The sequence below is a fragment of the Mauremys reevesii genome, linkage group 13, assembly GCF_016161935.1.
Source record: "Mauremys reevesii isolate NIE-2019 linkage group 13, ASM1616193v1, whole genome shotgun sequence".
Taxonomy (NCBI): domain Eukaryota; kingdom Metazoa; phylum Chordata; order Testudines; family Geoemydidae; genus Mauremys; species Mauremys reevesii.
The window spans coordinates 47,213,385-47,227,452 of record NC_052635.1 but is presented as its reverse complement, the minus strand read 5'-3'; the positions used below and the strand labels follow the sequence as shown (position 1 = coordinate 47,227,452).

General features: G+C 47.0%; 1 protein-coding gene across 6 annotated transcripts in view; it reads right to left on the bottom strand.

Moving 5' to 3' along the window:
• Positions 1 to 2,093: 2,093 nt before the first annotated feature.
• TPX2 (TPX2 microtubule nucleation factor) overlaps positions 2,094 to 14,068 on the bottom strand; it is a 28,152-nt gene continuing 16,177 nt past the window's right edge. For 4 of the 6 annotated variants that reach the window (XM_039498536.1, XM_039498535.1, XM_039498539.1 and 1 more), the window contains 10 exons: positions 9,887 to 10,044; positions 8,816 to 8,987; positions 8,491 to 8,629; positions 7,669 to 7,885; positions 7,324 to 7,422; positions 6,281 to 6,457; positions 5,251 to 5,397; positions 4,604 to 4,715; positions 3,292 to 3,479; positions 2,094 to 2,507 (listed from right to left, as the gene is read on the bottom strand). In XM_039498536.1, coding sequence (XP_039354470.1) covers positions 2,397 to 2,507; positions 3,292 to 3,479; positions 4,604 to 4,715; positions 5,251 to 5,397; positions 6,281 to 6,457; positions 7,324 to 7,422; positions 7,669 to 7,885; positions 8,491 to 8,629; positions 8,816 to 8,987; positions 9,887 to 10,044 — 1,520 coding nt within the window. In that variant the 3' untranslated portion in view covers positions 2,094 to 2,396. The remainder of the gene's footprint in view (positions 2,508 to 3,291; positions 3,480 to 4,603; positions 4,716 to 5,250; positions 5,398 to 6,280; positions 6,458 to 7,323; positions 7,423 to 7,668; positions 7,886 to 8,490; positions 8,630 to 8,815; positions 8,988 to 9,886; positions 10,045 to 14,068) is intronic. The other 2 variants (XM_039498538.1, XM_039498541.1) reach the window with 1 other exon arrangement.

Here is a 14,068-nt window from a genome sequence, read left to right as displayed (position 1 = left end):
CTGCACTGAAGCTTAAGATAGCCTGCCTGACTTGGCTGAGAAAAACCCAGCTATGTAGTCAACAGCTTCTTAACTGCTTCTATCAGCACTAAGGATTTCCCCAGCCAAGCTATGAACATATTGTGACATACCATTAAGGGAATGGGGAAAGAAGGAAAAAATCCAGATATTGTAGAAATGATCACCCAGAGTTGCGCAATGCTACTAGGCCCTACCCAGTGTTGATCTGAAGTTATTAGGAAGATGGAAGTATGAGGAAATGTATTCTAAATGCTCTGAACATTCAATAGCCAAGATTTAAACTGACTGCCAGCAGGAGAGGTACCAAGACTTCTCCCACAGAGTAACTCATGTCTGACTTCAGCCCAAGTTAGTGCCACAGCATTAGCTAGTCAATATGCACAGCATTAGGAAAGGCTGGAGGGAAGCAAACAGACACGAACCAGCCCAATTATCTGCCAGCAGACAGTCTAGCTCTTTTAGCAACAGGAAGGAGAGGTTCCTACCAAGTTTTAAAACTAAGTAGTTCCCAGCTCCTCAGTCACAATATGGACTTGGTCTGTCACTGAAGTAAAAGTAATAGCAAGGTTAAGAGGCTGCAAACCAGAAGGAAGATACCTACCTTTTAATTCTACATCTCTGAAGATGCTGTCGTGCAGGCTTCACTCTGGCCTTTACTGCCGAGCGTGACACTGCCACGACTCTGGTATTCCAGCCCTCTATTTATTCTCCCCTTGCACAGGGAGATGTCTGTTGGGGATTTGTCCAGAGCATCTTTTGCTCCTTTGAAGATCACCCAAAACCTGCTGAAATTCTAAAGGAGTTAGGCTCCTCTGAAAAGGTCCCGTTATTGTGTTAGTGATTTTACACGTAGACAGAGGACAAAACCTTCCCCATACACATTGTTGGCTGCTTATTGCTACACGCTGAAGCTGTGCTCTTTTGACATCCCTTGAGCTTCTTGCTTTCCAGGAGTGAGAATTCCGTATAGCTGGTATCTCCAGAGAAGGGAGAGTTACTTACCTTGGGATTTGGCTCTGAAGTCATCCTGCAGGGATCCCCTTCCTTTAGCCACCTCCTGAGATTAGCCTCTCAGAAAAAGATCAATTTTCAGTCTCTTGTGCCTTTTCGTTTTTAATGCATTTATTTTCTGTTGATGGAACTGGCTTCTCTGAGAACTTTGCCTTCCACTAAGTGGAAGGAACTGTCTAGTATGTTTGGAGGGCAGCATTTATGCTTTGCTGGAGTAGGGAGACAGTATGGGGCCTGGCTCATGTTTTGTCCCACTACCACGGCCCTACTGGGTGAGCTGCCCCGCCCCTACCAAGAGCTAACTCCCACTCCCAGAGCTAGGAGACTTCAGTCAGTCTCCTGCTAGAGAGCTAAGACCCAGGACGGAGAATTCTGCACTGATGGAATCATTGGAAATGGTTGTTTCCTTCTTGCCACTACCTCAAGATAAGGTTAGAGAGTTTGCTCTTGCTGCAAAAGTTTGCATGGCTCAGCCCCACAACATTACAGCCTTATCACAGCCAACAGCCCACCTAGGAGACTCAGCCCACAGAAATAAATGCATCTCCTACAAGTGGAGAGGGCCAGGGCCCAGTGACCTGAAGCCCTTACATCCTTGAGAAGGCAGCTGAAGCAGAAGTCAAATTGGGGGGGGAAGAGAGGTGGCCATAATCATACACAGCGCTCTGAAATACTCCCAAGCCCACTCGCAGGGCTACAGCAGGCAGTCTCTCATAGTAGATTGTGTGGATAAGTGGGAATATCATATGGTTATTACTTTGCTAACTGTTTTACTGATCAGTGTTGACTATTAAGAGAGTCTTGTCCGTCGGCATCTGACTGAGCACCCACTGAAACGAATGGGGCAGTTCATACCTCAGCTATGGTTTCAGAATCTGCAGACCAAGGTATTACTGAATGACACTGTTCAGATTGAGGGTCACAGCTGGAGATTTGTTTTAAAAAACAATCTTAGATTCTGGAAAACAAGGCGGCAGCTTGAAGAGGTGGCCAACACCTGATTGGTGTGCACCAACTGAATCCAAGACACATCCGAACCCTTCCACAAAAAGGGAATTGAGCCCGGCAGAACACCTTTTACTTTATTAAAGTATGCAAAGTAGTTAATTCGTGTACACTATTAAAACCTGGCTCAGTCTTTAAGATGAACATTTCTACATGTTGGGTGAAGCCACATGACTGGTGATCTCCATCCAGGCACAGCACATTTCAGCCACTTGCCTCTGTGAAAGTGTTAAAGCTATTCAGTATCAAATAAAATAATGGAGGCAGGCATCCATTTAAGAGGAGTCCCAAGTTAGATGCAAGTGTTTTCTCTACACCCAAGAGGCTGGGAAAGAAGGGCTCCTACACATTGGTGCAGATCAACACCGAAATCGGTCGGAAAAGTTCGGAGACTTTGGCACGGTCAGAGGCTGGTCACTTGGCTTCACCTCCAGACTGCGGTACTTGCGAACTGGGTTTGCTTTGTGTACCTACAAAAACAAAAAGGACAGCTAAGGGTCAGTTACCCTCATCCCAATTTACCATAGTACAGATCAGCAGCCACCAGGAGGATGCAGTCAGGGAGCTGTGTTTAGGCACTGAAGAGTAATGACTGTTTCCAGTGGCCCGGGTACTACACCCTAAGCAGGAGTTCTCAACCAGAGGTCCGGGGCCCCCTGAGGGGCCTCCAAGCCGGGCCAGCATTAGACTCAGTGGGGCCCAGGGCAGAAAGCTGAAGCCCCACTGCATGGGGCTGAAGCCTGGGTCCCTGAACCCTGCCACCTGGGGCTGAGGCTGAAGCCTGAACAATGTAGCTTTGTGGGGGGCCCTGTGGCCCCAGGCAGTTGCCCTGTTTGCTACGCCATAACACCAGCCCTGGCTTTTATATGCAGTGGCACAGGTGGGCTGTGGAGTTTTTATAGAATGTTGGGGGGGCCTCAAAGAAAAAGATTGAGACCCCCTGCCTTAAGCAACCTGATGTGCATTTGTAGGAGCCTGCTTTGGTGTTTTTACTGTTCAGTTCAAGCTGTGTACATGTACCCTGAGGCCCTGAAGTACTGATGTGCCAGGTTAAGAAAGCAATCTGGCACAAGTATCAATAATACCCCCAGAGGGACTGGTTTTTAGACCAGTTTAGGAGACAGGGGCCTTGGCAGATCACTACAGCACTAGACTCAGGACTGCATTTGGCTGCCGCACGTCCAAGACAGACAAGTTAATAAGCCCAGTCAGTCTGTGTTCCAGCCCCTGACCAGGAACAGCCTGCTCGTTTACCAGTTCCTGTCTCAGCCTGGAGAGTTCTTCTTTCTCCCGCTCAGCCTCCTGCTGTCTTGCCTCTTCTTGAAGCTTCTCTTTTTCAGTTTCCAACTCAGCTAGTCGCTTTTCGAACTCTTGACGCTCTTTTGCTCTCTTTTCTGTCGCCAGCTCAAAGCTTTCAGCAACTACGGAACCAGAAAGGTTCTCTAAGTTTAGAAAGAGGGAACAACATTGGCACAACAGTCACGCAGAGCATAGCTATGTTAGGGTTAGACAGAAGTCTCCTCCTCTAGAGGTCCATGCTTCAAGTGTATTAGTGGAGGCTGTTAGGATTTTGGGAGAAGGAAGAGCTTTATGCATCTGGGCTGCTTTGATACAGTGTCAGTTCTCCAATAATGGGCCAATAAATGTAGGCACTGGTCAGTCTAGGGCAGAGGTTCCCAAACTTTTCTTATTGTGTACCTCCTTCTAGAGCTACCAGCTGCCCATGTACCCGTACCTTTCTCATCACTGATACTGTATGTGTTCTGCTTAACACACCTGTCTTTAGCCACCTGTCCATATTTCACTGTTACGTGCACATACAGTTATATTGCAATGTATACAACTGAAGCGCACTTTATGGTGATTGGAGGTGACGGCTCTGTGTGTCAGCGTCTGTTTTCATTGGCACATCTTGAAGTAAATTAACTACTGTATTTTATATAACAAATTCCCATAGAGATTTAAAACTTTGGCTGAGTTGCCTAATAAGAAAATGCAGTAAATAAATAAAATCCAGCCTTACACAATTTCTCCCGCGTACCCCCCAGAGAGGTCTCGCATACCCCCTGGGGTATGCACACACCAGTTTGGGAACCCCTGGTCTGGGGCACTTCTTGGAAGAGTTCTTTACAGACAGGCTTTTAAGGAGAAGGTTGTTGTAAGATAGAGAACAGACAAAAGCTCCCAGTTCCCACAAACCAAGCTCTGCCCCTCTTCATAAAGGGGAAGGGAGGGAAAGACTGGCAGCTGCTACAGAAGTGTCAGCTGTCTCTGCAGGGAGCTCCTTGCATGTGCTGTACCTTATCCCAAGCTAGTAACCATTATCTGCCAACTGCAAAGCTGTTAAAGCAGCTGCCATGTTAGAACAGAAGATGGAGCAGTGAAGAGGAGCCCCCCCTTGGCACTCAGGCTGTTAGAGAATTTGTTGATTAAGTATTGCACAAGCACCACTAGCTATGTGGATACTAAAAAGGTATCAGCAGATTTTCCCAGTGCAGTTCAACAGCACTTATCCGTCAGCCCTGGACTGCCAGCAAGCCAGTGCAGTGAGTGCATGTAACTCCACCTGATATTGGCTTGCTATCCTTCTTTGGCACAAAAGGCTCCTGGTGCACAATGGTGTTTGGATTAGCTTTGAAACATGCTGCCTCTTTCTGCCGTTTCAGGTCTTCTTTGATCTGCAGGGGAAGAAGGGTCCTGTCAGGAGCGGAGTAACTGAAATGCACCCCACTCTCTGCTTCAGAGAACAAAAGTTTAGACTTCAGAAAATTCCATAAGTGAAAATGGAGAGAATTTAAACCCAAAAGAAACGTAGCCAAGCAGCACTTGTCTGCTTGGTATTTGTGCAGTGAGCTGCCTGGAGAGCAGCTTCAAAAGCCAATGGTCAGTTTTATTGCAGCACTTGGAATTCCAACATCAGACTACAGGAGAGCTCCAGCTGTGCACAGCTGCCCTGGGAAATAGCAGGTAACAGCTGTTCAGGGGTGCTTTTCACAATACCAAAGGTCTGATGAGACTTGAACCCAAGGCAGGATAATCCGCTGCGTGAACCATTGCCAATATACCGCTGTGACGAATGAACTGGTTTTAGATGCCATCAAGTCCCATTTCTGCTTAATTGATACTTGATATAGAAGCCAGACTCTTCAGGCCCAGCTTTGAAGAGTTGCTGTGGTCCAAAGTGCCACAGAATTGCTGTCCCATTAGTCCTACCTGTTGCTGCCAATTCTGCAACTTGGTAGCTCCCCGTTCATCTGTCTGCAGATGGAAGGGCTCTGGTTGAGTTGTGTTCTTCACTTTTTTTTGTGGCAAGTTGATGTGGTCAAACTGAGGCAGGGGTAGTGCTTTGAACTTTGGTACCTACAAGAAATAAATTCAAACCTAAATAATGGTAAGAGATGTGCTGCTTGGATTAAGATCACCCTTACTTTTCAGGTGGCAAATTTGAAACTGATTAAGGGAAACACTATACTCCCCCATCCTCTGGCGCTTACTGGTACAAGAGATGCCAAGGGCAGGGTTTTCAAAGGAAACTAAGGGAGTTAAGTGTCCAACTCCTATTGAATTTCCAATGGGATTTGGGCTCCTAAGTCCCTTAGATACTTTTGAAAACCCTAAGGAATTTAGCTGACTCAAGAGGAATGAACATTTACATGGGTAAGATTATCCAGCAATGCATTAGTGATTAAAAAGATAACCAATGGTTTAAGAAGGGAAAAGGTCTTTCTGCTTCAGGAAATAAGTCAGACTAATGGGGGTTAGGAAGAAGCTTGCTTTGCAGCCTGCCTTTCCGTAACTGCCTTTTGAAGGATTTCTTGCACCTTCCTCAGAAGCATCTGTTACTGGCCCCTAGACCACACAGCCCAATGCATCGATCCAGAATGGGAGTTCCCACGCTTCCTCTGAATATTGGGCCAACAAGAACAGAGGAAAAGAAAAACAGGAATTCCATTATTTTCCTCCAGGGATTTAAGGACAGTGAGCTGGACAGTTGGAATATCTTCCCAGGTGAAGATATTCCCTAGAGATCCATTTACTCTTATCGGGGGAACTGAACCCCCTCCCCCAATGATTTTGTAGCACTCTTGAGATCTCGCAAAATAGGTTTGCAGAAAGCTGTACATCTGGTCAGTCTACATGAGCAGTTCTGCTTGAACATGAAACCCCACAAGCATTTCTGCCAGTAGCAAAGATGGGATTTTTTTTTTGGAAACAGTAATCCAAGACATTGCCCAGCACGCACCTCCTCTTTCTGCAGCTCTTCTATTTTTTTCTCCTTTTGCATCCACCTCTCTCTGTCACGAGAGTCAAAAGAGAAGGGGCACACTTCCACATGTCTCTGCTCGAGGGCTTTAGGTTTGAAGGGCACTCCATAGTGTGGCATGGGGTTAGCTTTGATCACTGGGTCCACCTCCTCTCCCTAAAGAAACATCAGCATTAAGGAGACAGGCTGAGAAACACAAGAGACACACTGATCCCCTGACCAGTGTTGTTCTTCGATGACAGGTTTAGGACTTTTGGTGATGGGAGATTCCTAGTGTTGCTAAAAATGAAGGGCTTAAGACTGGCACATTGTCCTCTCCTACTAAGAGGCACAGTGCAGTGTAACAGACTGCCACAGGAATAACAACGCAGGTATCAGTCTTGAGGCTTCTTGGGGAATAAACTGAACAATGCAAAATCTTGCTTGTTCTACTACTCACAAAGGTTGGATTGTAGTTTCTCCACCCACCCTCAAGGGCCCTGGGTCTCCCCAGATGGACCATGGTGTTTGAGCCAGAAAGGCCTTCATCCTGCTTATGAAGAAGCTCCCCTTGCACCTAGAATAACTATAGTGAATAATACAAATCCTGAACATCCACTTCCCTCCCCAGCAGATTAGCATCAGGGCCAGAGCCCTCACTCCTCAAGGAGGCTATAAGCCACGTAGTTTTCCCCGGGAAGACAAAGTTAGTGACAGCAGCAAAGGGCATACTTTCAGTACCGCAGGAGCCCAAACAATGTCGCTTAAAATAAAAGGTCTACTCAGATAAATGTATTTTCTTAAGAGGATTTGATTTCTCTGAAGGACAGATAAAAGTGATTCCCTTTGGGAGGTAATGGCCGTTGGAAAGAGGGCTAACTGGAGGTCTCTCCACTGAGTCATTTTTCCCAAGTTTGAAGGCAAGAAGTGCTTAACCAGAAGACCCATTACTGCTTGTGAAGTCGCTGCTGGTTGGCTATGGGAAGGGTAGGGTCCCAGCTGCCACATGCTACGGAGACCAGAAACCATCCCAAATTAGTCACCTTTTCTTCCTCTCTATCAGTCATTCGGATTCTGTTCTTCAGTGCAAAAGCTGGGGATTTAGGAACTGTAACAGGAAGGGGCTTCTTTTCTGGAACACCCTGTCAGGAGGAGATAGTAAAGTGAGAATTTAGCCCTGACTAGGCAATACTTTACAGGAGCACCCTGGCATAAATTAACCCCTCTAGCTCTTCCCTGATGTGAAGTGATATTCAGAGCTCTTTGGTAGACACAAACTGCAGTACAGTATCATAAAGAAATAGGGAAGCATGCTCTGAAATGGAAGCTTACTGCTGCTTCAGATGTTCTCGTTTCTTGAGCAGAGCTTGTGTTGCAAGAGTTCTTACCACAACATCCTCCAAGATTTTAGCTGGACATGGCCTGGAATGGAATTCATAATGCTCCTCCTCCTGCTGCTTCTTGCTCTCTCGCTCCTGAATCCTTTTTTCAATTTCCAAGTCAAATCCAATAGGCTGTGTGGGCTCTTTCACAGGGGGTTTCTTGGGCAGGATTGGCCCACCCTCTATGATCCTTGGATTAAGCTCCTGAGCTTTGAATTTGTATCTGTATGAAGAATGAGGGGACAATCATCTACACACAGAACAAGGCAGAGAACAGTCATAAGTAGTTTTTCCCTTGTCACAACAGCAGAAATCAGCAACAGTGACCAGTTGAGCCGTGCATACTTCACCTTAAGCATAGCTCCACTTCCTTACTAGGAGTCAGCAAGGATCAACTAAGCCACTCACCACATTTTGAACATGGAGTTCCCTAGGCGCAACCTTACCCATTGGATTACGTGACTACGTGTTTTTATTTTAGAACTCAACTAGAAAAAAACAACGAGTCTGGTTGTAGGAGAGTTTATACTGCACGTGGTGATTGTACTTGCTTATTAGGGGAGTGTTACTAACTACAACTCTTAGCCAAGAGTTAGAGTCCTTTCCTTTTATGAACTGGATCATTTTCCAAATCTACATTAAATTATCAATCCTATATCCTTTTGCTTTAAATCTAGATCCATTAAGCCCATTTACACTATTGTTTATAGCTTTATACAAGACTGTTCCTCAGAAGCAGTAGTTTAGCACCTGGAGACTTATGAGTTGGTTGAAGGTTGCTCTGTGGACGCTAGGATATTTCAGTGTCCAAACAATGCTTCTACTTACTGTCGGAGCTTCTCTATTTCCTCGGCCTCCAACTCAGCTGCACTCTTGCAAGTTACAGGTCTGAAGCGCTGTTTTGTTTGAAGCAGGGGAGTTTTGGGCTGCGTAAGCCTGGCCTTCAGTGGCTTTACTGGAATGGGACCTACAAATCCAAATCACAAAAACTAGTAATTAATAGCCTGAGCTGAAACAGAATTTTAATTAGAGCAGATGGCCAGGCTCAGAGACACTCACACAAACTAGGCAGAACTTTAACAAGTTACTGCTTCCTGCTCCCCTTTTACCTTGGTGCACAAATTACCAGTTAGCCCACTTAGCTAAGGCTTACTTTCATCGGTCCTCCTGCTCCTCAAATGGTAACGAGAGGGAGTACGTTTCTGGAAGTTTTCAATCTGCTGAGCAAGGGGGACATACTCTGATGTAGTTTCTTCAAACTTCCTTTTGTTGCCACAGGAGAGATTGAAAGGCTTGGGGACGGTGGGCCCCTTCACCACTCGTGCCTGGAAAGAGAAGTTGCTGGTCATTATAGCAATCTAAACAAGGAACCCCATCAAAGCGTCATTCCTACATCTCCCCGCTAGTAAGGGAAAGTGTCAATGCTTAGCATGTGACAGAACAGGAGGGAGGCACTGTACAATCGTTCATTTAATCCTCTATGCCAACTGATTAAAGCATTCTAATCTCCTCCTTGTGTTCTAGTCCGCCACCTCAGATACTATAGTCATATCTTCAGCTTATATTAAATGGACCCCCGAAGTTCTCTTCTCCCAAAACTACTTTAACAGCAAGAAGAGAATCCATGCAGAGATGAGAGCACAGCTCCCACTGATTTGAACAGATGTGCATGCTCAGCACTGCTGAGGGAGACCCTACTACACTGATACTCAGATGTAGCTAAATAAGCAGACTCCAGCTTGGAAATAGAATCCTTGGTATGTTACTGGGGCTGAGGACTTGTAATAGCCTTGCTGATAAGGAATCACCTGTAAGGAAAGAATACTTAGCTCCCATCTCAGAGATCTGAAGCGCAGGAGTACTGGGGAAGGCATACTCCTCTATTTTCAGAGGATCCTCTTTTTGGAGCCTCATGTGAACTCAACTTGTTGGAGTAGTAGAGGGGATTCCAGATTCCACTTACACCACTTGTCATCTGACTGGACATATGACAAGCTCTGGGATGGGCCAGACTGGAAACTCTGCAGAGATACTGACAGCCAGCATGGCGATGCTCAGTAAGACCACAGCACCTCTATTAGTCGGTCACATCCCACATGACCTCTTACATTCACACCCAGTTAATTACTACCAGAAAATCCCACATTAGCAAACAGTAGAACAGGAAGAGCCACCAATAGATTTAGAACGATCAGGTAGCACCCTTGCTGCCCTATCCTCTCACCGGAGATGCAGGGTGCTTTCTCAGGGCTGCTATGAAATCCAGCTTCTTGTATTCATTCCCAGGTTGGCTTTCTGTGTGTTGTTTAATCCTCTCATCTGTGCAGAAATGGAAGTCAACTGGCTTTGTTACCTGGACAGTTGTTTTCTTCACAGGTTGTCCTAAAAAGGAGAAAACCCCATAAGGCTGATACCGAAGAGGAACAGTTTATGCTTATCCAAAACCTGTGTTCTCTATGCAGCTATGTGCATTACATCAGGCCTGCAAACTCATCCTCAGCCCTTTATATTTCACAAGATAATTAAGCTTTGTGGCCCAATATACTTTGGACATGCCATTTGATATGGTTCCAGAAATATGCTGTTAAGAATGTGGAAAATCTGTTTTTTGTGGATATGTCTACCTCTGTCTATTCAATTATAGTCATGCTGTCTGCTACATGATGCAGAGATCTGACTCAGACTGAAATAGAGTTACATGTGCAAGAAATCAGATGATGGTTGTAGCCAGCCCATCCCCAACACTTAATACTAAAGAACTTGGAAATGGTTAAAAGCCTCAGTCCTGAAACTATGGGGAAGAAGAGAGTCTGGAGACTAAGGCCTACACTGAAATTAATGCAGATTAAGGTAGGGTGTGAATTTAAAGCAGAGTAGCTATTCCTCACTAACTCCCTGTGTGAGTACTCTTATCCTGGATCAACCCAATCCACTTCCAAAGTGGATTACACTAATACAGAACAAAACCCTTATTCCAGAAATCAGAGTATCCACACAGGGAGTCATAGTTAAGGCTGCGAATCATTCACGGAGGTCGCAGTGTCCATGACTTTCTGTGACCTCTGATGTTTGCTGCACTGGTGAGGCTGAACCCAGGACCACCCCAGCAGCTGGGGATGCCCCGGGGAAAGCTGCCCTGGCCACTGCTCTGGCAGCCCCAGGCAGCTGGTCCTGAAGCGGCAGGGGCGGGGGGCAGCACCTGGCCATCTCCCTACTGGAGCAGCAGCAGGGCCATGGGCCTGCCTGGACTGTTGGTGGGTGGCGCCATGCGCTGCCCCCTCCTCCAATAGCAGCAGTTTCAACCAGTTTGTCTGGTACTAAAGTTAGGCTCACTGGCCTATAATTGCCAGGACTGCACCTAGAGCCTTTTTAAAAAATGGGTGTCACATTAGCTATCCTCCAGTCATCTCGTACATAAGCAGATTTAAATGATAGGTTACATACCACAATTAGTAGTGCTGCAATGTCATATCTGAGCTCCTTCAGAACCTACAGAACCTACCATCTGGTCCTGGTGATTTATTACTGTTTAATTCACCAATTTGTTCCAAAACCTCCTCTAATGACATCTCAATCTGGGACAGTTCCTCAGACTTGTCACCTAAAAAGAATGGCTCAGGTTTGGGAATCTCCCTCACATCCTCAGCTCTGAAGATTGATGCAAATAATTAATTTAGTTTCTCCACAATGGACTTATCTTCCTTGAGTGCTCCTTTAGCATCTCGATTGTCCAGTGGCCCCACTAGTTGTTTAAAAGGCTTCCTGCTTCTGATGTACTTAACCTTTTTGCTATTACTTTTTGAGTCTTTGGCTAGCTGTTCTCCAAATTCTTTTTTGGCCTAATTATATTTTTATATTTCATCTGCCAGAATTTATGCTCCTTTCTAGTTTTCTCAATAGGGTTTAACTTCCACTTTTTAATGGATACCTTTTTGCCTCTGTTTCTTTTACTTTGTTTAGCCACAGTAGCACTTTTTTGGTCCTCTATGTTTTTAGTTTGTGTAGAGCCCCCGCACAGGGACTTACAGTGCAGTACTCTGGTGCATGCGGCTACTCACACCGCTGAATTGTGGTACAGTGCAGACAAGCCAAGAGTCCTCCGAAAGCAGGGATACCAGGGTTAAGTCAGGACCATCTAACAGTTTGTCTACAGACAGACACTCAGGAAAATTAATCCAAATTAATTAAAGGTGTGAATTTTAAAAACGGGTTTGTGAAATTGCATTGGATGGAGTATCCCCTCTCTACTGTGCGGAGCACCCACCGGTCCAAAGTGATACAGGGCCATGCATGGTAGAAAGGGGATAGTCGGGACAAAAAGATAAGGTGGGGTGGATCCAGTTCTTGCTCTGGTGAGCTGTCCTCAACCGCCCCTTCAAAAGGCTTGTCTCTGGCCAGAAGGAGGCTTGGGTTGGCCAGAGCCCTGGTTTGAGGATGGGTGCGGCCTTTTCCTGCTGCTCCTATTCCTTCTCCAGGAACCATCCTGACAATTCTGTTGGTAGAACCTCGGAGGAGGTTGTGGCCTGAAGTGCTTCTGCTGAGTGGAGGGAGCGTGTAGGCCCAAAGATTTGAGGGTGGTTCTAGAAATCTTTCAGGCTATGTAGCCTTTTATCTGTCTTCTTGGCAAACAGTCACACCCTCAAAGGAGAGGTCCTGTATGGTCTGCTGGACCTCGTACGGGATCCAGGAGCCCCTTCTCATGGCCACCCCTGTAGCCATGACTCATGGCAGCATCAGCACCGTCCAGCACAGCCTGGAGGGAAGCTTGTGAGATTAGCTTGCCCTCTTCAACCAAGGCCGAAAACTCGGCACAGGAGTCAAGGGGGAGCAGCTCCATAACTTTTGCCATTGCCACACAGGTATTAGAAGAATACCAGCTAACAATGCCCTGTTGGTTGGAAATATGGAGTTGCAATCCACCCATATAATAGACCTCTCTCTCGAAAAGGTAGAATTTTTTTAGTCTCCCTGTTTTTGGGAGAGGGCCCTTGGAAGCCTTGCCCCTTGCACTGATTGGCAGCGTCCACAACAAGGGAATCAGGTTGTGAGTGGGAATATAGGTGTTATTAGTCCTTAGAGGGCACAAAGTATCGCCATTTGCCACCCACGGCCAAGTGCAACAACGAGGCTGGGGTCTGCCACAGAGTCTTGGTGCTGTCTGCAATGTTTTTTTTTTGTTTTTTTTTATGAGCGGCAGGGCAATATGGGAAGGTCCAGAGGGTGCGAGGATATCCACCATGGGATTAGAATACTCTACTATCTCCTCTGCCTTGATGGCCAGACCCTGGGCCACCTGACGCAATACCCTATTGTCTTCAAGTGCTGGTGCTATGGCAGTGCCCGCCAGGGCTTCGTCTGGCGTCGACGAGGAGGAGGCTCCCTGCTATCAGCGCCCAAGGGGTCCCAGGTAGGTGCCGACCTGGACAGCGTCATGCCCCTCAGCGCTTGGACTGTGGATGACTGTATTAGTGCCGCTGTCAGTGCAGGAGCCAAAGTCTAAGCCAGTGTCGATAGCGTTGACGCAGGTGGTGGCTGGTCGATTGACCGGATGTGGAATAAAGGTAGCCGAAACTACTGACATCACCGAGTGGGACCCCTGGTTCCTTCCCTGGCTCTGGTGGAAGGCCCAGGGAGTCCAGACGGGCCACTGTGATAAGTTCTACCACTGCGGTGGCAATCGTGCCAGATAAACCCATCTGTCCCACCGCAACCGGGACCTCCTGCTCTTGTCAGAGCAGTAGGAATCTGACTCCGAGGTCTCAGAAAAGGAAGACCATGGAGAAGATGTACTTTGGGGAACCAATTGTTGGGAGCTCAGGGACCGACTGGGCTCTCTCCCCGGAGGAGCAAGTGCCAGAGGGTGCCGTGGAGAAGGAGAACGCTGGAACATCATCGCTGGCTTCCCTCTTGATTGCACCTGGGGCCAGGGTGGTGCTGATGGTGCTCTCTGGCTTCTTTTTCTTCTGAGGCACTGGCAACTGAGATTGGTGTCTGCCTGCCAGCTGGCTGCAAAAAGAGCCATGCCAGTGCTGAGCATCTCAGGAAGAGTCCTTTCTTGGCACCGGTTCCTGGGATGATGGTGCTGGGGTGCTCTTCATCTACGATTACATGCTGGGTGAGAGGTCCTCTGACCCCAGGTCCAAATGGGATCAGAGAGCTGCCTCCATAAGGAGAATTTTGAGCCGCCGTTCCCTTTCTTTAATAGTTCTGGGATGGAACTCGTGGCAAATCTTACAACGGTCCTTTTGGTGACCTCCCCCTAGGCACCTTAAACTAAAGGCATGAGGGTCACTCTTTGGCATGCACTTAAATGCAGACCTCACAGGTTTTAAACCCTGGGGACTGCAGCATACCATGGCTCCAGGGAGTCGGGGGGGTGGTAAAAACCCCAACTAACTAAAGATGA